The 19,100-nt window shown below is 37.9% G+C and overlaps 1 protein-coding gene across 4 annotated transcripts in view; it reads right to left on the bottom strand.

Moving 5' to 3' along the window:
• Positions 1 to 19,100, bottom strand: part of LOC126777147 (uncharacterized) — a 152,683-nt gene that overhangs the window by 70,708 nt on the left and 62,875 nt on the right. For 2 of the 4 annotated variants that reach the window (XM_050500062.1, XM_050500061.1), the window contains exon 1: positions 2,707 to 2,971. Coding sequence is in view for 3 of the 4 variants with exons in the window: in XM_050500061.1 (XP_050356018.1) it covers positions 2,707 to 2,727 (21 nt within the window). In the remaining variant the exon portion in view is untranslated. Of the gene's footprint in view, positions 1 to 2,706; positions 2,972 to 5,308; positions 5,447 to 13,310; positions 13,483 to 13,570; positions 13,714 to 13,834; positions 14,014 to 19,100 lie in introns of those variants that run through there. The other 2 variants (XM_050500060.1, XM_050500059.1) reach the window with 2 other exon arrangements.

The following is a 19,100-nucleotide window of genomic DNA, read 5'->3' on the forward strand; positions in this document are numbered from 1 at the left end:
AATAAATTTGACTTTATAAACACATATACATAAAACTTATACCAGAAGATTAGCTCGTCTGGGTAGGTACCACTCACTCATCAGATATTCTACCGCAAAACAGCAGTACTTGGTATGTTGTGTTTCAGTTTGAAAGGGTGAGTGAGCCAGTGTAATTACAGACACAAGAGACATAACATCTTAGTTCCCAAGGTCGGTTGCGCATTAAAATTTCTTACAATGCCAATGTCTAAGGGCGTTGGTGACCACTTATCATCAGGTGGTCCATATGTTCATTTTCCTACCTATGCTATATAAAAAAGCAGGTTTTACTCGGAGGTTTAAGTGTCTAATACTATTATATAAGTAGATGCACTTCGCAGTTTCAATCGCTTTCAATTTAAATTACTGACGTGACGAGCGTGAATGTCATGCACTCGTAAATAATAAATATAAAGGCTACGATGTAAATGCTATTGATATTTAATTACTTCAATAATGGTGGTAGGGCTTTGTGCAAGCTCGTCTGGGTAGGTACCACCCACTCATCAGATATTCTACCGCAAAACAGCAATACTTGATATTGTTGTGTTCCGGTTTGAAGGGTGAGTGAGCCAGTGTAATTACAGGCACAAGGGACATAAAATCTTAGTTCCCAAGGTTGGTGGCGCATTGGATATGTAAGCGATGGTTGACATTTCTTACAATGCCAATGTCTAAGAGCGTTGGTGACCACTTACCATCAGGTGGCCCATATGCTCGTCCGCCTTCCTATTCTATAAAAAAAAAAAAAATAATGACGTTAAGAAGCTATATTTTAAACAAGCAACAACAATTTCATGAGGTTTAAGATAACGTGTTCCATTATGGGGTACGGGCGTTAAGTTATGTCATTGATATTGACAATTGAAATTGTTCTAACTGACTAACATGATTAGAGCCGAGATGGCCCAGTGGATTGAACGCGTGAATCTTAATCAATGATCGTAGGTTCGAGCCCAGGCATGCACCATTGAATTTTCAAGTGTGCAGTTTGCGTTTATAATTATCCTCGTGCTCGGCGGTGAAGGAAAACATCGTGATGTAACCTGCGTGTCTAATTTCACTAAAATTCTGCCACGTGTGCCGCATCAGAGCAGCATGGTGGAATAAGCTCCACGCCTTCCTCAAAGGCAGAGGAGGCCTTAAGCCCAGCAAAGGCACATTCACAATCTGTTAATGAAATGACTAACTTCATAAAAATAAACTAGCAAAGTAAAAAATCGACACGTTTGCTAGTGGATTAAATAATCTGAGAATTAAGTAAAATGATCAATATAATCTATATCTTTAATAAATAATAAACTTTATAAATTAACTTAAATTAACTACAAAGTGCTGTTTTACGATCTAAGTTTTTTTCCATTCTTAGATTTGTAGTTCACCATTAACAAACTACATTATTAGTATAATATAATATCCTGGGACATTAATCACACACGGCCATCTGATCCCAAACTAAGCAGAGCTCGTACTATGGAAACCAGACAACTCATATAATACATATACTATTTTTCTATTGTAAATACATACTTATATAGATAATTACATCCAGACTCAGGACAAACAGACATGTTCATGCACATAAATGTCTGTCCCGGGTGGGAATCGAACCCACACAACCTTCGACGTAAAAGGCAAGTATCTACCAACCACGCCAACCGGCCCGTCAAATAAATTAATTTCTTCAATCATATTTAATAATATTATAAATTTCAATAAGCATACATGTTCAATCTTCTTATAGAGCATGTCGAACAATTAAATAAACATATAATAATTGAATATGTACGATCGACATCTTACGATTATCTTTATATATTTATTAATGTAATTATAATCTCATAAAATGGGTAATAGTTTTATTAATGGAAAACACAGATATGATAATGAAAACAACACCGAGTCTTGTATTAGATTAAAAAAATTACACTCAAGGTTTCGAAACAATTGGAACGCCGGGATTAAAACGGATGTAACATACATTGATTTTACCAATTTCGTGTCATCGTAAGTAATATTTTGTTTATGTTGAGTGCAATCATAATCACTTGGTTCAAAGAATAATTTTATAACTTAAATTAGAATGAACCAATAGTATAAAAATGTCCCACGGCTGGTCTGAAGACCTCCTTTCTCTTTTTTTAAGAAAATTTTCGGTGTTTATAATACGGGTTGGTGGGAAACACAGTACATTGCAGTATAGTAACAGCCTGTTAATGTCCCACTGCTGGGCTAAGGCCTCTTCTCCCTTTTGACGAGAAGGTTTGGAGCTTATTCCCCCACGCTGCTCCAATGCGGGTTGGTAGAATACACATGTGCCAGAATTTCAATGAAATTAGACACATGTAGGTTTCCTCACGATGTTTTCCTTCACCGCCAAGCACGAGATTAATTATAAACACAAATTAAGCACATGAAAATTCAGTGGTGCTTGCCCGGTTTGAACCCACGATCATCGGTTAAGATTCACGCGTTCTTACCACTAGGCCATCTCGGCTATGCTATGTGGGGTACACATGAGACAGACTTTCATTCGACACATGCAGGTTACCTCACGATGTTCTCCTACACCAAACACGAGATAATTTATAACTCAAATTTAGCAGTTCGAATATACATCGGTTAAGATTAACGTGTTCGATTTTATAATTATCAATAATTACTTAATTTAAAATAACTCCAAACCTTATCAGTTGCCGGAGACATAATCACATACAATCCCTATACAATGCGAGTGAACAATCCAAACGAAACGCACACCAATACACAGTTTACATATAATTCACTCCAAGGTTTTGCATAATTTGACATAAAAGTACACAATCATGATCACAGACACTGGACATACGAGCACTGTCACCGAGTACGTATCCACTGTCTATCGATGTACGATATCGGACGGTTCGTGTCGCGCTCGGAGCGTGCGCGGCGAACGTGTCGAGCGGACGAGTGCGCGGCGCCGTATGGTCGCGACCGTCGCGGTCGTGTTACCTTCGGTAAAAGTTATGTTTCATCGTATTCTTGAAAAGTCATAGTGTGCTCGAAAATGTGTTTCGTCAATATTAAACTGTATACATACACGTATTGAACTCGCATATATTACCAAATTATTGGATGTATTACATACAAATCGTTCTAAAAGTGGATACAATTTAGCATACATACATATATTACAAAATAATTATACTGTTCGCTAATATAATATGTCATTTATTAAATTATACAATTTATACAATTTTAAATTAAACATATATAATTTATTTAGTTATTATTTAAAGTTATTAGCGATAAATATAATAGAAAATATTTTTTCAAGACAGAAGCTTCATGTTTATATATATTTACAACTTGAATGATAAGAAATAACTACGTCTACGGGCTTATCGGGACTCGGTTGATCCTGCCCTTTGGGTCAATTTATATCTATGTGTTTTCAATACGAAACAAACAATACAATTTATTTAATTTTAAATTTGCAAAACGACAAATGTTCATAACGTTTAATATATAAGCTGATACACATTTTGTTATATATCGTAAACGGTTTAGAGAGATTATTATTGAACATGGACATGACTGGAATTATGTTGATCGGAAAAAAAGGAATTAATATTATATACGAAATAGAGCGCAAATTAAAGGTTAATTAGTAAATATTCAAGCTAAAAATAACATGTGTTTAAAGAATCAAATAAGTATCCGATGTAGGAAAAGAATATTCAGGGTTGAAATATTACATATCATCATATTTGTATGTACAATTTAAGACAGTGTCTGATAAAAGCGTTGTTTTTTTTTAAATACTTAGGTAGGTGAATGGCCAAATGGGAAACCTGATGGTAAGTGGTCATCACCGCCCGTAGACATAGGCGCGGTAAGAAAAATGAACCATTCCTTACATCGCTAATGCCCCACCAACCTTGGAAACTGAGATGTTATGTAACTTGCGCCCAAAGTTTCACTGACCGTTCTAACCGGAACACAACAACTAGCTATATGGCATTAGAACATGTGATCAGTGGGTGGTACCTACCCAGACGGGCTTGCACAAAGCATCGAGTAAGAAAACGTCTTTAGAAAAACTTTAATATTTAAAAAAAAAGAAATTAAAAAATTGAATACAGCCAATTATTTGGAAACATTTATTGTTTCAAAATAACGATTAATCTTTGTCTAAACATGTTTTAATCAAAGAATGACAGATGATAGCATCAAACCCGATCAACGGACCAGATCGGACCAACGGACGACTTTACTTTTATCTTATCGTTTGTATAAAAAAAAAATCCTTTTATCAAACACGCTCTCGCGCGCTGTTCCTCTGTCGGTACATTATTTGCGAGACTTTATATATATTTTTTAACTAACGACATACTTTTAATTATGTATCATCCCTTAAATGTCCAATAGTTCGGTAAAGTTACTTTGAGTAAAAGACTATCAATACGTCTCTATCAACTTAACTCTTCCAATTCAATATATTCTTAAGCAAAATTATTGGTAACTTTTGTTCGTCTTGACGGAAGAGCGGGTATAAATATATATACACCTTATAATCTATGTATAAACCTTGTAACTAGTTTGTAATACATAAACATTTTTTTTTTAATTCTTTTAGACTGTTCATTTATCTCCAAAAACAAAGTACAAGAATATCAAATCGAATTAATGCCAAAATTGAAGTCCGACTGAAATTGTCTTCGGTTTAACTAGTAGCAAATAAATTACAAAATCTGGTTTGTCATTCGTCTGAGATGCTGCAATATATGTACACACTGCACTCGTCTCAGATGTATTATTGCATAAATATTGAAATGTGTTTGCAGAAGACATTCGAACCAACTATTTACAGACTCGGTGACATGCAAAGATGTAGCGTCAACACGACCAAAGTCCATATAGATTCGAATCTCATCTTAGAGTACTTTTCTATTTATATTTTTTGTATACTCATCATTTCAAAATTGATATTGAAATCAGTTTCGGCGTGTAATATTTAATCTTGTATTTATCGAACGACTTTATTATAGCATTTCCTATGCGACTATTACACATTTTAGACACGTTATCGCGCTCGTAATACTCTTTTTCAATAATCGAATCGGATGATACGACCGAATTAAAAATAGTCCGTCCCGAGTCAACACGAGGAGGATCCCCCTCTACGCTGATCACGGCATATATGTCACATTTAAATTTCGAAGTATTTCCATGCGTCACATAAAACCGCTTAAATATTAAAAATGTCGTGGAAACGCAAGCCGACAGTCGCGGGTGCGGGCGGTACCTGGTAGGCGCTCCACTGCGAGAGCAGGTGGTGGTGGCACGCGGCGCAGGCGCGCACGGTGCCCTGCGCGTCCTTGGGCCGCGAGCGCGGCGGGCGCGGGTGCTGCTCGCCGAAGATCGGGAAGTACGCCTGCTTGTTCTGCAACACACACACACGCGCGCGTCAGCGCCGGCGGCTCGCCCGGCGGGCGCGACTCCGGCTGTGTTATACTTAACTCGAGAACATTTATTACTTACTTGAAAATCTTTTAACGTCATCGAATTCAATTGCAAAGATTTCCTTACTATTAAGCCGAGGAAAGGAGTTTGAAGTCCTTTTTTATAAAACGAAAAAAAAGTACGGTTTTCGCATTCAGGGACCGCAGTCTCGTGTCCCGCTTGTATTATTAGTACCCAATTGAATGTAATATTTTATACAATATAGCTATTTAAATTAATAATAATAAAAAAAAACATTTATTTCACCTCGATACCAAAAGCAAAAAATTAAGTATTCTAAATAATACTGCCATCGACACCCACGACAAGTGTCCGTAAAATTTGAGCTCAATCAGACAGAACTTGCTAAATACACGGTAACAAGTTTTGACGCGCACATACTAACAACCAAAGCTGAATAAAACCAGAATATATAAAGTCAATAATTCATAATCGTTTACGTAACTACGTGATATTTTTAAAACAAAACATATAACGCTTATATTTGAATAAAACAGTATCTATTAAAATAGATATCGATATATATGTTTCAAAGTAATAGAGTTACTAAGGTGGTCGACATATTGGATATTTTACAGGCAAATATAACAAGTTATTGCAAGTTGCAACGCACGCCGGACGTTAGCTAGTATTGTATATAAACGGAAAGTTTTCCAGCAACGTCAGCTGTTTGACGGACTTGGCCTGATTGTTTGCGCATCTAATAATAACCGTTACACTGGCTGACCCGCCCCCTGACACGACGGGCCAATGTTTACATTACGAGCAAACTGTGACCTCTCCGATAGCCGCTATCAATGTTTTCCCTCATAAAGGTGAGAACACAAGCGACGTTGTTTGTTTATGCAATTTAAATTATAAACTATATGATAATTTTAAGCTTAGAACATATATATGTTTTATATTTAAAGTAAAAATATAATTTTTAAATTGTCATTTTACAAGATTATATTAAATGTAAAGCTACCACGGATCCGGACAATTAAATTTGTATATTTTGTATGGAAATTAATTAGTTTCTAGTCATTAGTCTAACTCCCTGTTTATTTATCAACTTTTTAATCTGTGTCTGTGTCTGTGTGTGGTTGTGTGTGTGTGTGTGTTAGCTACGACTCTAGTGTATTATTGCTATAGTAAGTCACAGCTCGCGCGTCCTACACGCCATGTTTAGTGCGACAAAGCGGCGCGGACGTCATTAAGCCACTATCATATGGAATCACTAATAGAAACGGACCTCGCGGGGTAAAACGAACGCGTCAAATAAAAACAGGATTGAGTGATTTTTTTGTTACGTATACTGCTGTTAATGTTACGTATACTCTTATAACCCGATCGGACGGCAACCGACACGACCGGAATGAGTTCAGGCGCAGGACCAGCGCACACGAGTGTACACACTACCAACTACCAGACTCCGGGATGCTACTTAGTGTATTTTCGACAGAAAAACTTGAATCCAGGACCTTCGGGTCTACGGATTAACATCTAGCCTCTAGACCAACGAGGCCTCTTATCACTAGATATTATAAAACAAAATGTCCCCTCGCCGCGTCTGTATGTCTGCACGTAAACTCAAAAACTTCCGGATTTTCATACGGATTTCACCAATAGACGGAGTAATTTACGAGGGAAGATTTAGGTGTATAATTCAATAATGTTTCTTGAACATTGGCTGGAAACATGACGATGGTCGTTGAAGACCCTGCCTATGGGGAGTTTTATTAAGCTAATAGTTTATGTAGCGCCTTGTTCGGGTAGCTAGTTCAATAATAAATAACAACGAAGTGTTCAGTCTGGCGACTTGTACGCGCGGCGTAGTTTGGTGTGCTTTATACAATTATATTGTGTGACACTCGTAACAGTGGTCCGATAACACGCCGACACTACTTACTTACTTACTATATACAACACATGATCACGATCGTTCGTTGCGAGGTTTGTGAACTAAGCACACTGATGACGTAACGCATTTTTTTTTATAGATATTTGGTAAGTGGTCACCAATGCCCTTAGACATTGGCATTGTAAGAAATGTTAACCATCGCTTACATCACCGATGCGCCACCAACCTTGGAAACTAAAATGTTCTGTCCCTTGTGCCTGTAATTACACTGGCTCACTCACCCTTCATACCGGAACATAACAATACCAAGTACTGCTATTTTGTGGTAGAATATGAATATGAGTGGGTGGCACCTTTCCAGACGGGCTTGCACACAGCTCTACCGCCAGTAAAATCAGACATCGTCAGCTTACGTTGGCGATATTTGTGAATGCGTGTGCGAATATAAATATGAAGAATCCTAAAAAAAAACATTAAATTATTTTTAAGAAATAATTTTCTTTTTGTTGTATTTTTATTAATATCTTAAGTTATATTTAATCAAGGCGCACTGGATAAGAACAAAAACATGAACGCGTACGCTTCAAAAACGATGAGATACTTAGTGTACACAAATAGAATATTCGGATTTTTATATAATTCCTATATCAAATACCTTATATCAAAAAGGTTATACGAAGAACATTTATGAAAAATGGCGATAATTATATTAACACGATATTTGCGAATGAAAACGCAAACGTAAATAAACATAGGAGCGTTCGTTACATCAGACGACGGGAACGTCACGTCACAATACAACGGTCGGCGCTCAGCCGAGCACGACGTCAATATTGATCCGAGTGATTATCGGGAAATATAATCGATATCATAATCGAGTGATTATCGGGCCAGGTGGTGCAGTGCACCAGGGCCCCGGAGTTTAGGGCCCTGTAACCTCAGCTTTGAAAAGAGAGGAGCATTAAAGAAAAACAAAAAAAAATAGTCATGTGCGTTGTTTATTTATTCCCATTTTCTTCTATTAAACACATAGATAGACGATGTATGGATTTAGCCTACTAGGGATAAGTTGACCTCACTGTTTCCTATTCTTGTTCCTATCCACAATTTTGAAGGCCAATATAAGTTCAAGCTACGCGGAAAGAGGGGATGTGAGCCCGATTCTTTCCTTATGCACCGGGGCCCTTGTCCACCTAGCTACGTCACTGATTCAACTATATAATCGATTCACGTTATTTTAAATATACGAGGGCTGGTAAAATTTTAATTAAAAATATTTAAAAATACTTTAATGAATTCCATAAATATAAAAACTATGCGTTTTTTAAGGAATAGAGCAAAGTCACTTATCGTATGCGGCGCATAAGATATAGGGGTGTAATCTTTTCCAGGCAGAGCACACTTGCGGCGCCATAAATAAAATAATAATAATAATAATATCCTGGGACATTTTTCACACACGGCCATCTGATCCCAAATTAAGCTTGTACAGAGCTTGTGCTATGGAAACCAGACAACTGATATACTACATATACTACTTTTCTTTTGTAAATACATACTTATATATAAAATTACACCCAGACTCAGGACAAACAGACATGTTCATGCACACAAATGTCTGTCCTGGGTGGGAATCGAACCCACAATCTTCGGCGTGAAAAGGCAAGTATCTACCAACCACGCCAACCGGCTCGTCATATAATAAATGTAACCCGCCAAAATATTTTTTTTTGTTTCTATGACAGTGTTTTTTAAAACTGTTTTAATCATAATCGATATAGGTAACTGAGTATTATTATTTTGGTTATAAAATAAAAACTTTAAATTAAATTTATTCACTTCGTTAACAATTACTATTTTTTTAGAATAGGAAGACAGACGAGCATGTGGGCTACCTGATGGTAAGTGGTCACCAACGCCCATAGACATTGGCATTGTAAGAAATGTTAACCGTCGCTTACATCGCCAATGCGCCACCAACCTTAGGTACTAAAATGTTATGTCCCTTGTACCTGTAATTACACTGACTCACTCACCCTTCAAACCGGAACACAACAATACCAAGTACTGCTGTTTTGCGGTAGAATATCTGATGAGTGGGTGGTACCTACCCAGACGAGCTTGCACAAAGCTCTACCACTAGTAGAACTTAACACTTTTACATAGGGCGGTCTGTAAGTCTACTTCTAACACCAACAAGTGACTGAATTACTTTAATACTACTATTTGGATCTCCACTTTGAAGGTATTGCGCTGCCTCTTGAGAACTATTTTGAATTGAAACCAATTGGCACGTACCGGAACTACGGAACTGATTCTCTTGGACTGTGAGTGTTCACATCGTCTTATATATACCAAGGATGGAACTAAACAACATTCCAAATGTCTCTAAGCTCCATTATAACTCATCGAGATGAATAAGAAATTCATATAAATCGATTTAATAAAACATTAAATTCGAATTTCAAATATACTCCTTACGATAAAGTTACATTATCGCGTTTTTTTTAATGACTTACTAAAGCGTAATATTGATTGAATCATTATCATTATTCGTGACGTCACCGACCACTAAACAATATCATTATAACGCTACACTTGTAGTATACCATTTGGAAATGTCTTATTTATTCACATATTAGCCTCGTAGTTATTTAACGTAGTCAGGGACTTCCGCTTAAACAACTTTCTATACTAATTTACTATTTACTACTGCTCGCCTGCGGCTTCGCCTGAGCAGCATGGTAGCATGCACAAGCGATCCTATGGCGTTCTTCCTTAAAACCCCTATATACCCCCACTGTTCCTGTGGGGCAAACGTGTAAAGCGCTTTTCCAGTGATAAAGAGGGGGGAAGAGATGTTGAGAGGAGGGATTGTAATAATAAATTAGCCCATGTCCTTCCCCTGGGTTCAGGCTTGCTTTATACCAAATTTGATGAAAATCGGTTCAGTGTTCTAGCCGTGAAAATGTATCAGACAAAGTTACTTTTGCATTTAAATATTAATAATATAATAATAAGTAATATATTAGTATAGAGCACACACCGCGGTATGAAATAATGAAACTTTTTAATTTAGACCGCCAGACAACAACATGTAACAATTAAATTTATATGTAGTCCTCATTCTAAAATTTCGTTTCCGATTCTGCATGGAAATAAAAATATTCAGATACTTTAAAAAAAAATCATTCAATCAAAATAATAGAGAGATATGCTAAAGGCTTTTTTAGAGACGTATGGAGACGTCACATCTGTAGAGATGTACAAATGAGGAGTTAGAGGAAGTCCATGTCGTGGTGGCGACTCGTATAGTCCCATCAGCGATGGTGGTCGGCCTTTTATCAGCGCGGCGAGTGTGACGGCACGTCTGGGTGACACCGGGGATTGAGTACTTTTAGATCAATTATGACTAAAACTTTGATATTAATTTATATCATTTTTTATTCGTTAATATTTGTTTTTTACAATACAAATCATATAGGATCGTTTTCTTTTTTTTTTAAGAAATCATTTAACATTAATGAACGATTGTGATTTCATGTTATTGAGGTAAGCTTCTATTATGTAACACCACGCTAATGCCACGCTACACATCGCCACGCCACATACCACATGCGAGCCGAGCCAAGCCAAACCAAGCCAAGCCATGCCATGCCACGATAGTTAAAGCCAGGACTGTCCACCAAGCCCCCCTGTAACCATTACTAACGTCACATTCGAGTGACAACAGAACTAATACCCGATCGGCTCATTTCGGAACGTCATTCGTTTTTGTACAAAAATGTTGCTATTACAACCAGAATAACGGATGAGAAGATGTGGCCATGACAACGGAAAATAAGAGTTGTGAATTGGAAAAGCATTACGATATAAATATACTTTTTTTTTTTTTTTTATAGAATAGGAAGGCGGACGAGCATATGGGCCACCTGATGGTAAGTGGTCACCAACGCTCTTAGACATTGGCATTGTAAGAAATGTCAACCATCGCTTACATATCCAATGCGCCACCAACCTAGGGAACTGAGATGTTATGTCCCCTGTGCCTGTAACTACACTGGCTCACTCACCCTTCAAACCGGAACACAACAATATCAAGTATTGCTGTTTTGCGGTAGAATATCTGATGAGTGGGTGGTACCTACCCAGACGAGCTTGCACAAAGCTCTACCACCAGTACATTGAATTATTGATATATTGCTATCATTATTACCTTCCCGTTTCAATTATCTTATATAATATATAAGAAGCTTCATTTATATATATAAATAAAGTTTTATCCATAGTTTATAGTTTTATAAATCCTGAATTTTAAATAATAGACCTTTATAGGTACTTCCTATAACTTCTCTCCGCATTACTTGAACCATATGTTTTGTAAATAAAATAAAGTTTCGGCTTAACGCAACCCATCTGGATTGTTACCGACTCACTCACCGTTTATTTGAACGCCAGATGACTATGCTTTTTATTGTTGTTTGTCATTGAAACGTGAGTGAGCCAGTGTATTAACAGCCACAAGGGAAATAACATCTAACATCCAATGGATGGTAGTTCGTTACACCGTACAAGTAGTCATTTATTATTCCTACATTGCCAGTCTCTATGGACAATGGTGACCATTTACCAACGGGATACGTATGAGTCATTCGTGTCTTTAAAGTAAATAAAAAAAGTAATAATTAAAACTTTCATATTAATTCAATACACTAATAACGTTTTAAGTAAGGACACAATTAATATGTTAATTACACATAACATTAAACCACATTTGTACATAAGGTTATTTTATTTAATTTTAAACTTCAGAACTCGTATCATTTAAGCCATATTTGAAATTGTTTAATATTTAATATTTAATGTGTTTTGCTTTTTTAATATATATATATATATATATATATATATATATATATATATATATATATATTTTTATAGAATAGGAAGGTGGACGAGCATATGGGCCACCTGATGGTAAGTGGTCACCAAACGCTCTTAGACATTGGCATTGTAAGAAATGTCAACCATCGCTTATAGCCAATGCGCCACCAACCTTGGGAACTAAGATTTTATGTCCCTTGTGCCTGTAATTACACTGGCTCACTCACCCTTCAAACCGGAACACAACAATATCAAGTATTGCTGTTTTGCGGTAGAATATCTGATGAGTGGGTGGTACCTACCCAGACGAGCTTGCACAAAGCCCTACCACCAGTATATATATATATATACGTAACTTTATGTTTAATTAATCTTGTAAAATGACCGCCCGAAAGTATTCGAATCGTATTAACTAATATATTTATTTTGTCCATTCACGCGAACGCTAACTCGTTTGAACATCTAATTAGTGGGTTTCCTTTTTCTATTGCTTTGTGATCGCACTTAATATATATATATACACCCTATTCCAATCGGAGTAGGAATAAAAGGTAAACAATCCACGGATTAACAATTTGCATGCGATTTTCTAAATGTTCTGCTGTATCACGTAACGTACACTATAAACTTGCTGTTGTTGTTTGTTAATTTAAATAATCGATTACAACTTCGCGGACATTAAAAACGCCATTTTTTCGCGAATTCATAGTGAATATCATAGATTATTCAAGATCTCGACCAGTGGTATCGCGTCAATTGATATCAGTGTCAAAGTTGTTTTTTTGGGTTTATTCTTGTTGTGGTTGGAATAGGCTATACTTAATAGTCGCTTTCGGGTCTCGTTCGACAACTCATGGTTAAAATAATTCACACACATTATTTTAAGTTCTTAATGTATAATTGATGAACTCTCATCTGAGCAACTTATTATTGGTCCGACCCGGGAATCGAACCCAGGCCCTCGAGATCTGCCGCCTTACAAGCTGGCCAAACCAAGTGGCTGTGGGTAATAATTTTCTATATAACCGTAGAGGCAGCGTTAACAGTATAGTGTGCTCACGGCCTTGTCCTTGGGCTCCTTGGTGTGCAGGTTGTACAGCGTGCCGCGCTTGTACTCGTCGCCGCACACGTAGCACACCTCCGTCATGCAGTTCTTGTCGGGCATGGACAGGTCCAGGATGTCGCGCTCCGACGACGACGTGGAGTTGCCCGAGTACACCGACACCGTCGACCTGCGCCCAGAGGCTCTCAATGTACGGGTGAGGCGGGGGGAGGCGGGGGGTGGCGGGGGGAGGCGGGGTATCGCCAGCGGGACACTACCTGACGGCGTCGAGGTAGCCGGCGGGCTCGGACGTGCCGGAGTGCTGCGAGCCCACGGAGATGACGGACGGGTCGCGCGCGCGCAGGTCCAGCACGCCCTCCTCGTCGCCGCCGCCGCCGCCGCCGCCGCCCGCGAAGCGCTGCTGGAACGATTGCCATGGAAAAGTTAACTTAATTTTATGTCCTACATATATTGAAACGACTAAATATAATCAGCAATAATATAACTTAAGAAGCCGACATTTTACATGAACGAGTAGTTACATTATTGAACTTAGGCGTGTGATTTTCCTTCTTCGGCGATGCGGTCCGCGGGGGGTCTGCGAGGGGGCGGGACGCAGGTCGCGGCGCGGAGTTGGTGGGCTCGTCTCTCGTCGCGTTCGCCTCCGCGCCCAGCCCGAGCACCTGTGCGGCGTACTCGCCTTGGAAAGACATGTCCGCACCTGGAATTTGTACAAAATATTTGTTAGATATTTGATTCTAAGACGGTTATTACACGTTCTAGAAGTTGTTACACTTATGAAGTAAATGACCGCTGGTAAGATTATCTACCAGTTTAAAATTTGTACACATCCAAACATAAGTTCGTAAAACATTTTTCAAGATATTTAATTTCATTTCACAATACACATTAACAGCCTGTGAATGTCCCACTGCTGGGCTAAGGCCTTCTCTCCCTTTTTGAGAAGAAAGTTTTGGAGTTTATTCCAAATATTCACAAAAACATCTCTTAAACTCGACGAAATAACACATTTACAATAATCAACTTTAAACTACTTATATCCTATAAACTTTTATCCGAAGTATATAAAAACGTCATAATCCCACTAAGTACCACAACTGGTAACACCATTCCCGCACGTAGCCCGCTGACTCACTCCGCGGGTCGCAACCTCGGCACGGTCAAGCGAAAGCGGCCCCAATACATTTGATGAATATGACGCAATGAAACGAGGAGTAAGCTTTCGATACTATCTACGGACCTTTAACTTTCGGCCAGTGGGTCACTCGTGTGACGTCACACACCACCGCCATTCAATTAGTTATATTAGCAAGTTGAAAATAAGCCTGCCTGCTTGCTCAGTCGCCTTTAGTGTTACAACGCCATTATTGGTATATCAAGAGTTAACAGTCTATCCTATTGTATATCACGTGGACTTCAATTTGTTGTGACGACACGCACGTCACCTATTGTTAAGCCAATTCAAAAACCTTGGCGGGCAGACACGATACGGCGATTCTTGGTGAGTTCTCGCAAAGTTTCGACGCAAACTGATACATAGAAATCCTTTTCTGTGATGACAGTGGTACTACAGTGTTACTTGTGAGTACGCAGCTAGCTCCCATGCCTCTGCCTAGCTCCTACCACTAAGATTTAATTTAAAAAAGATGTAAAATTCGCTGATGGTAACTTATAAGCCTGGCTGATTCATGAACTCGCTGACCCTTTAAAAAGGAACACAGCAATTTACAGCTGTAGAATAATTACCGAGTGGGTGGCGCCAACGGAGAGACGAAGTGAAATTGTTCAAGAAAAATTATAATTTACGTCGAAAATAAAAGAAGGAGAATAAAAGTCGAGATTGTTCAACTTTACATTCAAAAAATTGCCTAGTTCGTGCGGAAAAGAGCGGATTTCGACCATTCGCGATATTAGTTCTTGTAACTTTTCCAACTAGTTTACACGCTGCTGCAAAATGGCAGGCGAACGGTTGCTACATATATTTAACATCTTCTAACATGACGTTTCAAAAGTGCTTGTTGCAAGCGTACTTGATCAAAGTGTATTGGGGGTACTTTTTTTTTACCGTGACATTAACTTAACAAATTTATTGCTTTGCTAAGTTACATACAGTAGTCTGAACTTACTAAAGAACACATATATGTGTATATATATTCGTCATCATCATCATATCAGCCGAAAGACGTCCACTGCTGGACAAAGGCCTCCCCCAAGGATTTCCACGTTGGCCAATCTTGCGCTGCATTTGCATTTCATCATTTCTGATTCAATCTCGCAGAGAAACTCCGAGCATAGCCCTCTCCATTGCCCTTTGAGTGACCTTGAGCCTTCTTATGAGGCCCTTTGTGAGCGACCACGTCTCTGATCCATAAGTCATCACTGGCAACACACACTGGTCGAAGACTTTCAACTTGAGACACTGCGGTATTTGGTATGAGAAGATATCGTGTAGCTTCCCGAACGCTGCCCAGCCGAGTTGAATTCGACGATTTACCTCTTTCTCGAAGTTGGACCTACCTAGTTGGATGGTCTGACTTAGGTAGACATAGTTGTCTACAACTTCGAGTGCAGAATTTCCAACCTTGACTTGAGTGGGTGCAACATGGATGTTCGACATGATTTTCGTCTTGTCCATGTTCATTTTTAGTCCCACTTGTTGGGAAACCCTGCTGAGGTCATCGAGCATAGTGCCGAGGTCTTCCAAGGTCTCAGCCATAATTACAATGTCATCGGCAAATCGAAGATGAGTGATGTACTCGCCGTTACACATATATTTATATGTATATATTACACTAACCTAACTTATTACTGAGAAAATAAGGATTGAACTCTAAAATGGCACATGAACAATACTTGCACCACATCGGTAATATCTCTTAATAAAGAGGTCAAAAGACCGCATGTGCGCAAAATGTTACCATAATGATTAAAATCAGCGAGCACACGGTTCAAAGTCGCGTTTCCGCCTCGAACCGGTTCCCGCTAGTTTCATAATCAGTATAAACTAGTTCATCGCTTAGTGTGCGATAGAAACAGCCGGCCGAATCCATCAAGTCATTGTCCAAATTGTTTACACGCATCTCATTAATCAGTTCCGTTTGATTTTAACTTGTAAATACAAAGAGTTAAAATTACACTTGCTCTTATCTCGCTCCCGTTTATCTCGTCCGAGTGATGCAAAATTAATCGTTTCGCGCGTATCATTTTCGACGCGCACGTACAAGCGAAGTGGTCGGATCGCTTGTCCATGTAATATGACCTCTAATGTCTTTGCTTTGCGTGCATAATTTTTTAACAGCAAAGCTTTAATGTTTTCATCATTCTAACTCACATAGGTTAGGTGGATCAGATTAAAAATACAGTTACAAGATCTGACCCACGCGTACAACTGAGGTCAAATTTAAGCTAAAAAAGAAACAGCATAAACATTGAGGGCGTTAATTAAAAAAATATATAACGAGTGCTGTTTTACACGAAATATACATCGATATTAATGAAAATTAATTAAAAGTAGTATTACAATTTGTACACATTTTCGAAAGGGCACGAATGACGAGAATACCTTTACCTAGTTGAAAGAACCTTTATTAAATGTTACAACATCATACCAACATTCAAGTTATTAATCTGTAATTAAATAAGTTGAAAGCAAATTTTGGGGATATAGACGCTGGGATGTATTTATATATTTGAAGGTAACGTTTTCGGTACAAACCATGAAACTTGTCTTAACAAAATTGTGAACATGTTTTTATTTATTTTTTTGTTTATTTCTAATAGCACAATTACTACATACATATAAAGCATTGAAAAAAATATTTATAAAACAATAATAGTATATCTAATATGCATGTCAATAACAAGTGTACATAGAACTTCCAGATTCAATCTAATCAAATTCAAATTAAAAATAACAAAACATGTGTTAAGTATGTCATTTAGTTTATTTAAAATCAAGATATTGTGTCTAATTTTAAAACTTAATGTTTATATATATATAACGAGTAAATAATATATGTGTATAAAGATATATATATATATGACGAGTAAATAATATATGTGTATAAAGATTACTCCTCGTTTTCTATTCCTCTATTCAAAGACGGGATGGGATATGCCTTATTATATAAATTAAAGTAATTATTTTTATACGCTAAATATATTTATTTTAATACATCCACCTATCTTTTATTACCAACCCTCCAGAGACTATTGGGTTAAAACTGATTAAACTATCTTGCTCCTTGCACAAAACACGTAGTTGACTTCGCCGCTTACAAAACATCATGGTTCTCCTCAACGTTCTCGTTTATTTTCGCACCGTCGCGTCTATCCGTTGAATGCACAGCGAGTTATCGATCACAGAGAACAAACCATTACCTATTTTTATAAATCATACACTTTTGACGGACGAACGTTTGATTGCGGAACAACGATTGGTCGCTGTCATATAAATACGAAGCAAGAACTTCTAGAAAAGGCGTGATCCGTTACAATAGCATTTGTGCTATTTAATGTATAAATAAAATCAAGGTTTATTCTTAGTAATTTGAATTCAATTTATCGACTAACAACCGTATATCAGTTTCACCATACAAGTAATCTTACCAGTATATTCGACATTCAATGACATATCTTAAAAAGGAAATAAATTGCGATATAAACAAAAATAACCTTACACAATAAAAGATAACATTATATAATATATTTTTAACAAAATAGATAAAATAATAATTTTTACGCGTATATATCACGCGACATATTAAACACACACGTCTTCTAATTTCTTAACAGTTTTGTTTGTACTCTACGACACACGAGTACGACACGCGAGAAAACAGAATAACATCCGGCCACTGTACACTAACGGCTTTACCTATACATATATCTTGTTTGGTTAAAACATGCTCTGTCTTCTTCTTTCGAATGTCAAATCAAATGATGACAGAAAGAGATAAACCACCCTTTTTATATAAAACATCGCGTTATACAACGATTGTAAGAAAGAGTAACATTTCTATAGACAAAGTTTTTCAGACAAAGAGTAGCTCAACGTCTGTCACGTGTACACAAAAAAAAACACCGCTACTTATTCCGAACTTATTCTCAACTTTTAAATAAGTTATGTAAATGGAATGTTTGTTTGGCGATTAAATCAATCGTACGAAAACCACTAAACCGAGGAGTCACGTTTTGTAAGACGTTTAGTTATGAAAAAAAAATCTGTGTTAATATTATTGACGTCAATAGATGAATGAAATACAACAATATTTATTTTTCTCAAATAACATAAATCATAATTACGTTATTCAAGCGACTCCGAACTGGGTGTGTTAGCCATTAAGGTTTTTTTAAGAATATAGTTTGTGTAGGTATACTCCATGAAGGTGAATAAACGAATTAAAATACATGAAATGTTACAAGAACTAGTAAAACAGATATCGTGGTTGCTTATCAAAGATTAGCATTATAAATGAAAACCTGTCGATGGCCACTTTAAAACAATATCGTCGGAATTGATCACAATGTGTGTGTGTGTGTGTGTGTGTGCGTGCGTGCGTGCGTGCGTGCGTGCGTGCGTGCGTGCGTGCGTGCGTGCGTGCGTGCGTGCGTGCGTGCGTGCGTGCGTGCGTGCGTGCGTGCGTGCGTGCGTGCGTGCGTGCGTGCGTGCGTGCGTGCGTGCGTGCGTGCGTGCGTGCGTGCGTGCGTGCGTGCGTGCGTGCGTGCGTGCGTGCGTGCGTGCGTGCGTGCGTGCGTGCGTGCGTGCGTGCGTGCGTGCGTGCGTGC

The sequence above is a fragment of the Nymphalis io genome, chromosome 22, assembly GCF_905147045.1.
Source record: "Nymphalis io chromosome 22, ilAglIoxx1.1, whole genome shotgun sequence".
NCBI lineage: Eukaryota > Metazoa > Arthropoda > Insecta > Lepidoptera > Nymphalidae > Nymphalis > Nymphalis io.